A 13,674-nucleotide genomic window follows, 5' to 3' on the forward strand; every position below is an offset into this window, starting at 1 on the left:
TTAATTTTTTAAAATTTTTTTAATTTATATTTGAAATTTTAATTTCAAATATAATGTTCCAAATTTGGCTCTCTAGCGCCACCTTGAAATTTAAAAAAACTTGGCCCCCGCCACCAGTTTCACCTATCGTCACAAAACTTGGTGGAGACGTCTATCGTGACAGGACGGACCAAAAAGTCTCAAGAACCCATATTGCAAAACGAACGGGAAGTCCGCCATTTTGGATGGCGGCGGCCTTTTTCGTGCCAGAAGTAGGTGTCGTAACCTGACGAACTCCTCCTAGGGGGTTTGACCTAATGAGTCCGTTGTTGCGTCAACACTAGACGGATGGCCGACGTTAAATTGCGAAGGATTTTGGGATATTCCATACGATGTGGGCGTGGCACGCCCCCAAATTTTGACCTTTTTCATCTGCCCTGGCCTTGCACGCTGAGCGTAACTGTAGACGTGAATAACTTGGCTCCACATGGTCAGATCTTCATCATACTTGGTACATGTGATCATGGCCCTGCCCCGAAGGTCCCCGTAGGTCACTTCCTGATTTCGTCGCAGCGCCACCTATTGGCGACAGGCTAAAGGCGTGTGATCTACATGAGGCGTTTTCTGCCAGGAGATTCATCAGATGGGCATTTTGAACTTAACGAAGGAATACTCAGCAGCTTAGTCGTGCAATGCGTATGGACTGTACGTTTATTTTAAAAACAAATTTGCCGTGCAACCGGTGAGTCTGGTCCTCTTCTCCAATATGTATTGCAGTTAAATTGTTTTACTGTACATATATTGTTCAGTAAATCCTTGGTATTCGTAGGGGGTCGCGAGGGGTGCTGGAGCCTATCCCAGCTATCTTCGGGGGAGCATGCTAAGCATGCTAATATGCTAACATTAGCATGGTAAGCATGACACCAAGCATGACAGCGTTAAGTTCATGAAAATCACAAAAAAATGCTAGTTTGACGGCCGCACGGTGGTCGAGTGGTTAGCGCGCAGACCTCACAGCTAGGAGACCCGAGTTTGATTCCACCCTCGGCCATCTCTGTGTGGAGTTTGCATGTTCTCCCCGTGCATGCGTGGGTTTTCTCCGGGTACTCTGGTTTCCTCCCACATTCCAAAAACATGCTAGGTTAATTAGCCACTCCAAATTGTCCATAGGTATGAATGTGAGTGTGAATGGTTGTTTGTCTATATGTGCCCTGTGATTGGCTGGCCACCAGTCCAGGGTGTACCCCGCCTCTCGCCCGAAGACAGCTGGGATAGGCTCCAGCACCCCCCGCAAGAAAACTTGGATGCCCAGAAGTGACGGTGAACTCCATAAAAAAACAAACCTGCTGGAAAGCACAGTGCAGCTTTTGGCATCAAAAAGGCAAAGAGAGCAGAAGTTCATTTTTGCCCAACATACCCGTCAGCAGAAACTGAGGAGAGTCTAGAAGCCATGCGGAAAGCTTTACTCTTGGATGTAAGGAAGAGGAACAAGTCAGTGAGGTAAGGCTGATCTCATGCTGGGTTTTCATCTTAGATTTGCTGTTGATTAAATGAAAAGCTTGTATGCACTGGCAAATTGCTAATGTACCTGATAGCACATCGTTTGTATGTGCTTCATCTCCCTCTTGCCTGTCCTGGTCTGCTTTGTGTGATGGTGACATTCTCCCTGAATCCTCTGTGCTTTTTCAGATCAACGCTGAATTCAAGAGAATCACGACTGTACCACTTCAGTCCAAGTTCTTTTCTCAGGTGGACCTCCACACTGACAACTTGACAAGGCTGTTCCAGAAGAGAGGAGGACAGCTAGGTGAACGGCTCAAAAGAATCACTGCACAAATTGCCAATGTAAGTAATGCAGGGCTCTCGCAATCAAAAATTCTTTCTGCTATTTTGCGTTTACTTTTCATTTTTGTCCTTTCACTGTTGCATCCTTTTGTATCATCTTAAACTGTTCCTCTGTTTCCTTATTTATCTTCATATTTGTCTACCTCCTCTTTCTTTTCTGTTTTTTTCCTGTTTCTATTTTCTACTTCCTCTTTTTCTAAGTCCCTTCAGTCCTCCTCTCACATGGAGTACACGGCAAGGCTCTCACAGTCATAGGAAACTTGCATACATAGGAAAAGAAATGTGCACCCATAGGACAGTTTATACCAGGAGATTAAAGCGATATTCTACTTTGCCAGATTAGTCCACTCAATATGTACTCTCCTCCATTCTGATGTGATGAGTGAAGATCTTCAGTTCACAAAACAATGCTTGAGTTTTAGGAGAAAGAGGGTAGCCTCATCCAGTACAATGGCAGTGAATGGTGACCACAGATGAAACGTTAAAAAAAGAACACAAAACGTCTCCATCCTGCTTGTGTGGTGTAATCAAGTGTCTGTGAGCCACAACATCAAAAATTGACCGTGAAAGATGCCGTTTACACCATGTTTTTAGCCTAAATGTCAACTGTAGCCTGTAGCTGGATGTCAAGATGGCGTCGATCTTGCGAGGCTTCCGCATTTTCATCCATTGAGAGATATACGAAGTCTCACATATTACATATTTAGTGGATTAAACTTACAAAGTGGAGTATCGCTTTAAGGCACATGTGGTGAATTAAGATGCTAATCTAGAAATGTCCTTTCAGTGTGATGATGTAGATGCTGGACGAGAGTGCATCATTAAAGGAGTCTGTGTCTACATGGGCGAAGATCCAGATAACCTCCTACAGGAATATGTGGTATGTATATGAATCGGTGCTTGTGTTCTTCTTCCGCTCTTCTCTTGTTCCCATTCTTGATCATTGTGTGGAAATTGCTTATTGATTAAAAGAATATAGTATATTCTGTTTTTTAAGTCAATTGTTTTACTGTTTCATAACCAAAAATCATTACAGTGTTTCTTGTTGCTGGTAAATGAACTTACAGGTAGAATAGAATGTTCTCAAGGCTTGTTGTGAAATTCATTAAATATCTGATTGCCTGCCAACAGTCTGATCTGTGCGTGTGTGCTGAAAAAGAGTCCTGTGTTGTCTCTAAATTTGCCTCCATTCTAACTTTGACCTTACTAGATCGAGTGTCACTATTTTGTTATCCTTTTCTCGATGGGGCTTGGTGATTAGGTTTGACTTACCTAACTTCTTTACTTACCTTTTGTCTGTTTTGCACAGAGCCTGGATCAGAACACGATCAACAAGGCCATTGAAGACACTACAGTTGGTATATATGTTGTCAAAGAACATGCTTCAAGTGATGAAGCAGAGGACATTGGCATTGTTCTTGAAGGCATCAAGGTGTTACAAAACCTTGATAATGTAGCATTAGGTGTTGCTGTTTTATTTGGATTGATGTATGCGCTGAACCTCAGCTATCCTGCTGACCTCCGCTACACTTTTGAGGTAATTCAAAAGATCTGGATGGAACTGGATCGAGGGAAACTTTCCAACAGAGCACTTGCTCTGAAAAACAGGCTCCATCAGTGAACAGTTCAGACTGGATTGACTGCACTTTTTTTTAAGTTTTGTTTCTCAGTGACAAGTTTATGCAGGATTTATTGCTTTTTGTTTACAAACCTGTTACTGTTATTATGTTCTATTTGCTCTTGAGGATGCACTGGATGCTCAAGCTCACATTATATTTTTGAATGTACTGTGATAGGTTCAGATTGTTATCTGCTGTGACCTGGTACTCTGAAAAAAGTTAGATTATTTGTAAGATGAATCCATTGCACTTTATGCAGAATTTACTTTTAATTCATTTTTGTTGTGAATTTACTGTGAAAACTGTTTTTGTGTTTTAATGTGATTTGTATTTTCAATATTTGTGTTTTGAAAGTTGTGTTTTTATGCTGAAGTTAAAGCTGCACTGAGATCAAGATCAATACACTACATTTTGTCAATACAATCAGTTTTGATTTTTGTATTTGCACACACAATTGTCTACAATGTATTCGACTGGCTTTAACAAATCAAGTTAAATTTAGAGACCTAACTTGTGTTGTAAGGACATAATAAAATTGCTTTCAAGTTATATAATACATTTAAATTATATTAGCATTAACAAATCAAGTTAAATTTAGAGAGCTAACTTGTGTTGTAAGGACATAATAAAATTGCTTTCAAGTTACATAATACATTTAAATTATATTAGCATTAACAAATCAAGTTAGAGTTGCATTTGAAAAACAGGTATCTGAACATGAAAAAATTACTTTCATATTACTCAATTCGTTGGTGTTAAATCAACTTGATTCTTTTAAATACTCAAACGTAATTGAAATATTTTGATTTAACAAGTAATAATTCATTGAGAAGAAGAATGAAATTTTGTCAGTCATTCACATTCTTATCATGTGGGACCGATGTACACATTAAAATCAAGTAAATCCAAAGGATTATTTTTTTCAGTGCACAAGCCAGATACGAGAATTTCCGATTCCTGATTTTCTGCAGATAGATGGCTATTTTCAGCATCTTGAACGATTTGATCTTCCTTTTGTAGAATAATCGGAGGAATGCCGCCAGCTTCTTGGGGGAATAGAAAAAATAATCTAGGTTGTGCTCTAAATCGTCAGGTTTTAAACTTTTTCTTTCTTTTAACAGGGTTTCCGGTTTTATGAACATATATATTTCAAAACTAAATTGTATTGAATTGTAATTAAATAATTTGTAATTGATTTTAATTATTTCTATTTCTAAGAATGATAAAGTGTTTTGTAAGGGGGTCGCATTTAAACAATTTGAAAAATAAAAATACTTTGAAAAAATAAAAATACTTTTTAAAAATAAAATGAGATTCTTTTAAAATAAAAATACTTTTTTAAAATGAACTTTAAAATAAAATAAAATACTTTTTAAAAATAAAAATAAATTATTCATAATTTTATTTTCAACTCCTTTCTGATCCGTCTCTATCCCTATGGTTCCTTCTTTTCTGTTCCGCTTGATTCACAATAATAACATTATTACCACTTCCTCTATTCTCATCATCTGGTATTATCTGTTTAATTAAAACAACAACAATTATTAAAAATAGAAATAAAAATATGATGGTCACCCAACCGTGGATGGTGGCAAAAAAATCTTTGAAAAAATCCTCGAACATACTCATCTCTTTTTTTAAGAAAATATTCATAAAAATAACAATTTTACTTTTTGAAACTCTACGGTTTCAGCCTTCTCAAATCACTGAAATATTTTAAAACTGTTTAAAAAAAAAACAATTATTATATCAATTTATATCAAATATTCTTTATAATTTATATCAAATATTATATCAATTTAAACAATTCTTTTAACAAAAACAGCTGTAAAGATTTTCTCCACTCTTTTTCCTGCTCTGTTACTTTCATCTGTTCCTTTTTCTATCATTTCTAAAAGTAAACGTTCTTTAAAATTATCTGTATTATTTTTACTTTTTAAATTCTTGTCTGAAAGATCTGTATTTTCGAAATTGTCAGTATCTGTATTATTTTTACTTTTCTCTAAAGAATAATCTCTATCATTTTCATTCATAAAACACAAATCAAACAACCACATCATTTCCTTCACCATCTCCTCGTACAATTCTCTTACATCCGTAGAGATATAAATCCTTCCCTCATTCTTCAAACAATAATAAAAATATTGTACGGTTGCTCTGTTCACCATTCTTACCTTTTGCTTTCTTTTCTTGAAATGTGGATCAGGGAATAATATGAATATCTTTTCTAAGGAATTTCTTTTGAAAAAATTACAGAAAAATAACATGCCGTTTGTCTCGTAAACACTTAAATTATTCACTGAATTAGAAATATTCTCATTTGAAGTATTATTATTATATTTTAAAGTATTAGAAATATTATTATTTAAATTAGAAATATTATCATTCAAAAGTGAATTATTTAAATTAGAAATATTATTATTTAAATTAGTATTATTCTCATTATTTAATAAATTTAAATCATTTTTATAAAGAGAAAAGAACTGGTCATTTTCCATAAACTCTTTTAGATTATTTTCTTTCAACCATTCGATTTTCTTTTTCACAAATCGTACCACCTTCTCTCTTATCTCTAAACCATAAATGATCTTATCAGGAAATAAAAAGCTTAATCGGAGGAGGAATCTCCCGTATCCACAGCCTAAATCCACAAAATCAGCAGGTGGAGAGGGGAACTGGTCGGGTATCTCTAAATTGTGCTGTTTGTACGGATTGACATGGGCGTGTTGCCTGTAATCTCGTTTTTTAGGATTATCTGCCATTAAAAATATTTATGAAATAAATATAGAAATATGTACTTTGAATTGTATAAAATGTACTTTGAAATATTTGAATGATTTGTATCGTAGAAATATAATTAGTATCGTAGAAATAATATTTTCTCACTCCACTGATTATATGGGCAGATAGATTTTTCAAAAAAAAATTATTTTTTATCCCTTAGAAATGGAGCAGCCACAATCAGAACAAGTACAACAAACTGATAATAACAATAATAACAATAACAATATCAGTTTCAAGAAAAAACAAAAGGTGAACAGTGCAGCAGCACAGAATGATCCAACAATAAAAAAGACTGTCATTCTTGATTGTACTAACTGTACGAATGAGTCCCTTTTCGAAATATCTGATTTACTAGCTTATCTTAAAGAAAAGATAAAAATAAATGGGCAGACCAATCAAATTGGTAAAAATGTTACATTTGAGATAAATGGTAATAATTTGAATATTTCTTATTATAAATTTATATGTAAAAGGTATTTGAAATATTTAGGTAGGAAATATTTAAGATTAAAAAAATTAAATAGTTGGGTGAGATTGGTTGCTAATAGTAAGGAAGGGTATAAGTTTTCTTTCTATAATATTGACAAGGAGGGGATGGCTGAGTAATTAAAGGAGAACTTTCACTTTAATTATTATTATTGTGTTTTTGTAAAAATTGTATATTTTACTTTTTAAATGGTACTTCAAGTTTAAATAGTATATTTTAGTTTGAATGATATTTTTTACCTTACGACACATTTTTAATCATATTAAAGTATTTTTATTCATTGTTTACAAACTGTAAGTTTTGAATTAATTTCTATTATTGATAAAAATACCTGAAAAGCAGGCACAATGAATGAAGGGGCCCTTCTGTTACAAATTTGTTCTTTTGAGACGCATCTTCAGGTTCTTCACTTTGTGAAACAGTACATCAACTTATTCAAATCATTCAAATCATTTTATTAACTTATTCATATCATTCATATCATGTTATTCTCATATTTAAACAGCATAATACTTTTATAATTTTTATTGATAAAATATTTGATCAATTTTATATTTTTTATACTTTTGGCTGTTCGTCTATTCTCCTTTTCTAAACATAAAAGAATCGTTTTTTTTAAGTAATCATCACTGCATCTTGGAACCGTTTCTTTTTATGAAGGATCAGTCTTCTTAAAGAAAGTTTCGTTTCTGATTCAAACGGTCTTTCTAATGAAAGTAATTCGTACATTAACACACCAGTTGACCAAATATCTATAGAATAATCATATTTCTCTTTTTTTATTATTTCAGGTGCCATATAGTAGGGTGTCCCTACAATTATTTTATCATTTATAAAGGTTCCTTCCATTATTTTTGAAAGGGAAAAATCTGCGATTTTTATAAGTATCAATATTCCTTTTTTATTAAAGAATCTTGTTAAAAGAATGTTTGCTGGTTTGATATCTCTATGTATTATTTTATTAGATTGTAAATAATCTAAACCATCAATTATTTGTGCAAATATGGACCAACCAATACTTTTTTGTATTTTTAAGTTTTTTTTACTTAAAAATTGTATCAATTTTTCTAAATCACCGTAATTGGCGTATTCCATATAAATAAACTTACCATTTTGTTTTTCTATAGAATGATAGAATGAAATGATTCTTTGGTGGTTCATTTTATGGAGGATCTTTATTTCTTTCTCTGCGTATTTCTGATTTTTTAGAGCAATGGATTTGCAAACAAGGAATTTTGGTTGTTTTTCTCTTGTTTTCAATAAATATACATTTCCGTGTGTGCCAGAACCTAATTTTTCAACATATTGCAGTTGTTTGTTATTTACAATCATGTAATTATAAAAATTATTGATGTTTTGACAGAAAAGTGTTATGTGATTTGTAGATATTTTTAGATATATTTGTAGATATTTTTATAAAATTCAAAGATATTGTTATATATTTTGATATATTTTTGTAGATATTTTTATAAAATTCAAAGATGTTATTAGATATTTTTATATATTTTTATATATATTTGTAGATATTTTTATATATTTCTTGGATATTTGTAGATTTTATAGATTTTTTGTTTGATGCTCTGCTCTTTGATTTGCTGTTTATGCAAAAACTTTTTCATTAAAAGCACAATCAACACTTTATTAAGATGTAGATTTTTCATTTCATTGATGAAAATCCCTTTTATTAGAGCACTATAAAGATTTTAATATTAAAAATATCTCTTTGTACCTGAAAGACAAATCTTTTATGATCTTTTTATCAGTTGATTTAATTTGTCATAAATATAACAAATAAATACATTTTTACCGATAATAAATATTAGATATTTGAATAGATAAAAAATAATTTAACAAATAAAATCGATTCAATTCATTTCCACGATAGATCAGTTACCAAACAAACGTGTGAATCATTTTTGAACGAAACCGATTTTGATTGACCTTTTAATTTTTAAAACATTTTATTGACTCGTACGGGTTGTTTATAGTATAAAAACATAGAAAGAATCTAATCACCAAATATCAAAACACTGTTTTGAGAATAATTTTTTTATAAAATTTTTGTTTTTTCCTTGTTACAAAAAAATACATTTTTAGAAATAATGGCACAAAATAATAATGAACAGAAAATTAAAATGCAGTTTTCGGGACAGAAAAATTCTCATAATTGTAAGGATGAAAAATTTTTAGATAAAAAATCATGTGAAAAAATACACTGTGAAAAAGACACCGCTTCATCTACAATCAGCACAATCAGTGAGACAACCACATGCAACCACAATCATTTCTTTCAGGTAGACAAAGATATCCGAGAAATCTCTAAGATAATGATAATAATCAGTATATTTTGTTTATTAGAATTATGGGGACATTGGCATTCTAATAGTTTGTCTTTATTGGCTGATTCTGTTCATTTATTTGTGGATATTCTAGGGTTTGTGGTCAGTTTGGTCTCTTTAAGTCTGACAAAATTGAAATATAACGGACGGTTCATGTTCGGTTATCACAGGTTTGAAGTGATCGGCGCACTTTTCTCAATTTCCTTGATATGGATTGCCACTTTCTATCTTATTTTTGAATCGATCAATCGATTAAAGAATCCTAAAGAAATTAACGAAAAAAGTTTTATAATGATAGCAATTGTTGGTTTTTTGGTTAATTTATTTTGTTTGCACCATTTACATGAAAATGACCAACAAAATAGTAATGAAAAGAATCTGAATATGAAAGCTACTTATGTTCATATTATTGGTGATTTGATTCAATCAACTGGTGTTTTAGTTGCAAGTACCTTAACATTTTTCTTTCCAAAAATTATATTTTTTGATATAGCTGCAACTATAATATTTGCTATAATTGTAATGATATCAACATTTTTTGTTGTTTCAGAAGGTATGAACATACTTTTAGAGACTTGTCCTAAACAAATAAATATAAAGAATCTTGAATCAGATATCCTAAAGATAAAAAATGTTTCTCGAATAAAAGACATGAAAGTTTGGTCTACAAGTGTTTCAAAACATGCTATAATGTTAAAAATCAATTCAAAGGACGTACGTCTTGTAGAACACCACGATCTCTCAAAAAATTTGAAAAAAAATGTTACAAAAAGAATACAATTTCACATATTCAGCCATACAAATTGATCCCCCGGAGGAAAAAATGGAATATAAGCCGTTTTTGACTGATAATTGTTCAAAAATTCATCAACAACATGAAATGAGAATGCAGTTTGAATGATTTTTATATCAAAATACAGAATAAACACAACTTTACCAATTTTTTTCAGTTCTATTTGAATCTATCAAACCGTTTTCATCTGAAACAAACATATCCAATTGAAATTTTTTCATTATTTTGCAACTTCTGTCTTGATGATTTTTATTTCTGATTCATTTTTATATTTTGAAATGTTGATTATTTATCTGAGATATTCACTTTTTTAGAGTAATAGACGATTTGCATTTCATGAAAAATAGAATAGAAACTCATCAAATATGATATTTCATCGTAAACAAAAATGATTTTCAATTGCAATGAGCTGTTTTATCAAAATATTTAGATAATGATTGGTTTTCTCACTCAATTTTCTGAGCCCTTAGAAAATGTCCACACCCACTGATATATTTTTAAAGGACTTAAAAATATCACAAAAATTGAAAGATCAACTCGTTGGCAAGGATGAAACTATTTCAAATATGCAAAAAATTGCAAAATATCAAACTATCAATAAAAAATTGTATTACAATCTTGCTATCAGAATGAAGGGGCTTAATGATTCACGAATTGAAGATCTTGCTAATTGTATTGATAAGGAACTTATTTTCAATGAAAACATGCTGGTAAAAGGTATCGAGCTACTCATAGAAAATGATAAACTGATCACAGCAAATTGTAACAAATTGTTTGAATATTTAAAAACCATTACATTTGATGCAAATAAACTATTGAAAGTGCTCAAAGATTCTGATCATTTGAAAGATGCAATGACTTTCATTAACAAGGATACTGAGCTGGTTTTCTATGATCCTAAAAAGGTAATAGAATTTCTTAAGGCAAATAATTTGCAAAGTACTAAAATAAAAAGAAAGGGCATTTTGAATGAAGGAGAATTAAGAAAATTGCACAAACCTGGTGAAAACCCACAAACAAATCCAAAATTGATGGAAGACCATTTGAAAAGAACTGGAGGTAAAATCATCACACGTTTTCCACCTGAGCCTAACGGATTTCTACATATAGGCCACGCCAAGGCAATGTATCTTGATTTCAATTATGGAGACGAGTGTATTTTAAGATATGATGACACAAATCCTACAAATGAATCTTCAGAATATTATCAATCTATATTAGAGGATGTCCAATGGATGGGATACAAGCCGGCAAAGATCACAGCTGCCTCAGATTATTTCGATCAATTGATAGAAATGGCTAAATTCTTAATAAGAAAGGGCAGAGCGTACGTTTGTCACCTTTCAACTGATGAAATCAAGGCACAAGTCAAATCACCTTTCAGGGACAGACCAGTAGAATTAAACGAGCAAATCTTTCAAGAAATGATCGATGGCAAATGGAAAGAAGGCACTGCCATACTCCGTCTCAAAATAGACATAGACCGTAAAGATATGATGTTGCATGATCTTATTGCTTATAGAATTATCCATGCAGATCGTCATAGAGCTACTAAGAAATATTATGTTTACCCATCTTACGATTATACACACTGTGTCAATGATTCTATTGAAGATATCACACATTCTTTCTGTTCTAGAGAGTTTTTTACAAGAAAATCGTCGTATTACTGGCTGATAGATGCATTAGAAATTTATAAGCCTGTGCAATGGGAATTTTCACGGTTGAATATCTCAAACACCATTTTATCAAAAAGGAAATTAAACAAGTTGGTAACTGAAGGAATTGTAATGGGCTGGGATGATCCACGTCTTTTCACAATACGAGGTCTAAAAAGAAGAGGTGTGCCCCCTGAGGCAATCAAAAAGTTTGTGGAAAAGGTCGGAATTACATTCAATGAGACAATTGTAGATGTGAAAATCTTTGATCATGTTTTAAGACAAACACTTATGGACAGACCGGTACATCATGTCATTTTTGATCCGATTTCTCTAACGATTGAGGCAACAGCGAATGAAGAAGCTGCAAATATTCTGATTGATGGTGGAGATTTTATGGAAAAGACATATTCTGATTTCCTTCGATTAACACCATCACAACCTGTCGGTTTGATCAACAAATTTTCAGTAGAATTCGTAAGTAAAAAAGAAGACACAATCGTTGTTAGAAAAACAGATAAAAAGTTTAGCAGCAGAATTCAATGGTTCGAAAAAGAGCCTGTCAAGTTTACCGTCAGAGAAATAACTCAATTATTCAACAGTTTCAATCCTGAAGAGGGTGATTGTTTCTTAAACGATGTAAATCCAAATTCAATGGAAATTATCACAGGTTATTCTAATGAATCGATAAAAAATGTAAAAATCGGCGAAACCGTGCAATTCTTCAGAAAAGGCTGGTATTGCAGAGATGAAGATGTTGATGGGCAGATTGTTTTTAACAAAACGATCGATATGAAGAAATGAACCCTGTTTTTTTAAATATTCTTTTTTTATGCACTATAAATCTTCATGCACAATAAATTTTTTCATATACTATGAACTGTGCCATTCAAACATTTTCAAATTTTATATCATGTAATATTATTATCACGAATAATTCCTATGTCAAAATGCGAGTCTTTTTTCAGAGTTTTTTTTTTGAATTGTGGAAATTCTATATTTTTGTAATTTTTGAGCGAATTGTAAAAATCATTCAAAATTTGATCCGGTTTTTTCTTCAATATTTTTTTTAGTGCCTTCTTGTCCAGATCAAACTCCTTAGTCATTCTTGGATAATTCATTTGTTGCCTGATCTCTCTTTTGGTGAGATTTTTCTGATAATCATAAAAAGCATCTCTTGATTTTTGAATTCTTTCATCAAAAAATGGATTATGAAATTCTCTTGGCTGATATTGCAACTTTTTATATTTCCAAAAAAATGGTACTGGTACAGAACCTTCAATGTTCTTATTTTGGTTGTGAAGTATTGAATTGCTGCATCCTATATCTTCAAATTCTACAAGTGATGGATATGGACATTCTAGTAGCAATTTTTCGTATTTCTCTTGGTTTCTTGCTCGTTTTCTATCTTTTCTATTCAACTTCATTTTTGTCTCAACAAATGCATCAAATTCATCTCTTTTCTCTATTTTACGATCTTTCAGATGAATTACACTTTCAGTTTCATTTGTCTCATCCGGTTTTTCATCATAAAAAGAGTCTCTTTTGATTCTTTTTGCCATTTCAAAAACTGCGGGGCATAAAACATCGAAATATTTCGAGTTGGAGGAAAAATTCTCAAAATTGAGCAAAATTGAAAAACGGGTCTTCTTTATGAAATATCTGAATTTATTTTCCTTTATCGATTGTGATGTGGCCTAAAATTATTATTACGTGAAGGTTGTATTATTTCCATAAAACGCTCAGTGAAAATTGAGCTCTTACTTTTTCTAACATTACAATCGTCCAAAAAATGATCTGTGCTGTAACAATTTGAACAGGACATCTTTATCGGACCATCTTGTAGATCGTATATTTTATATTTTCTCCATGATAATGGACAATCTCGAATTGTATGTCTGCCAGGACATTTATGACATAGATTGAATTTTTGTCTCTGGTCAACATTTTCTTTACAGTCTCTCGATCGTTTGTCGTGTTATCGTGTTTGTTACATCTAAGACAAATTATTTGAAAACAGTTATATCTTTGATGATCTATACACCCACATAAGATACACAATTGCTTGACTCGATCAGGGCACTGTACGTCGATATGACCTGTTTTCCCACATTTATAACAGATTCTCGTGTCCATAAAATATCTACGTTGTTCACTTTCGGAATTATCA

General features: G+C 32.1%; 2 protein-coding genes across 2 annotated transcripts; one reads left to right on the forward strand and one right to left on the reverse strand.

Moving 5' to 3' along the window:
• Positions 1–1,475: 1,475 nt before the first annotated feature.
• LOC131119368 (uncharacterized) lies at positions 1,476–3,630 on the forward strand. The gene is made up of 3 exons (XM_058064717.1): positions 1,476–1,824; positions 2,612–2,704; positions 3,134–3,630. Exons 1-3 carry the CDS (start codon positions 1,543–1,545, stop codon positions 3,443–3,445), a joined length of 687 nt encoding a protein of 228 aa, XP_057920700.1. The 5' UTR covers positions 1,476–1,542; the 3' UTR covers positions 3,446–3,630.
• Positions 3,631–7,255: 3,625 nt separating this feature from the next.
• On the reverse strand, positions 7,256–8,046 carry LOC131119359 (serine/threonine-protein kinase Nek7-like; the record flags this gene model as incomplete). Its single annotated transcript, XM_058064711.1, is given in 2 exon segments — positions 7,256–7,356; positions 7,359–8,046. Coding segments are annotated over 2 exon segments (789 nt in total), but the record flags the coding sequence as incomplete, so codon positions are not given.
• Positions 8,047–13,674: the final 5,628 nt, after the last annotated feature.

Source organism: Doryrhamphus excisus, unplaced genomic scaffold (genome assembly GCF_030265055.1).
Source record: "Doryrhamphus excisus isolate RoL2022-K1 unplaced genomic scaffold, RoL_Dexc_1.0 HiC_scaffold_26, whole genome shotgun sequence".
In the NCBI taxonomy this organism is placed as follows: domain Eukaryota; kingdom Metazoa; phylum Chordata; class Actinopteri; order Syngnathiformes; family Syngnathidae; genus Doryrhamphus; species Doryrhamphus excisus.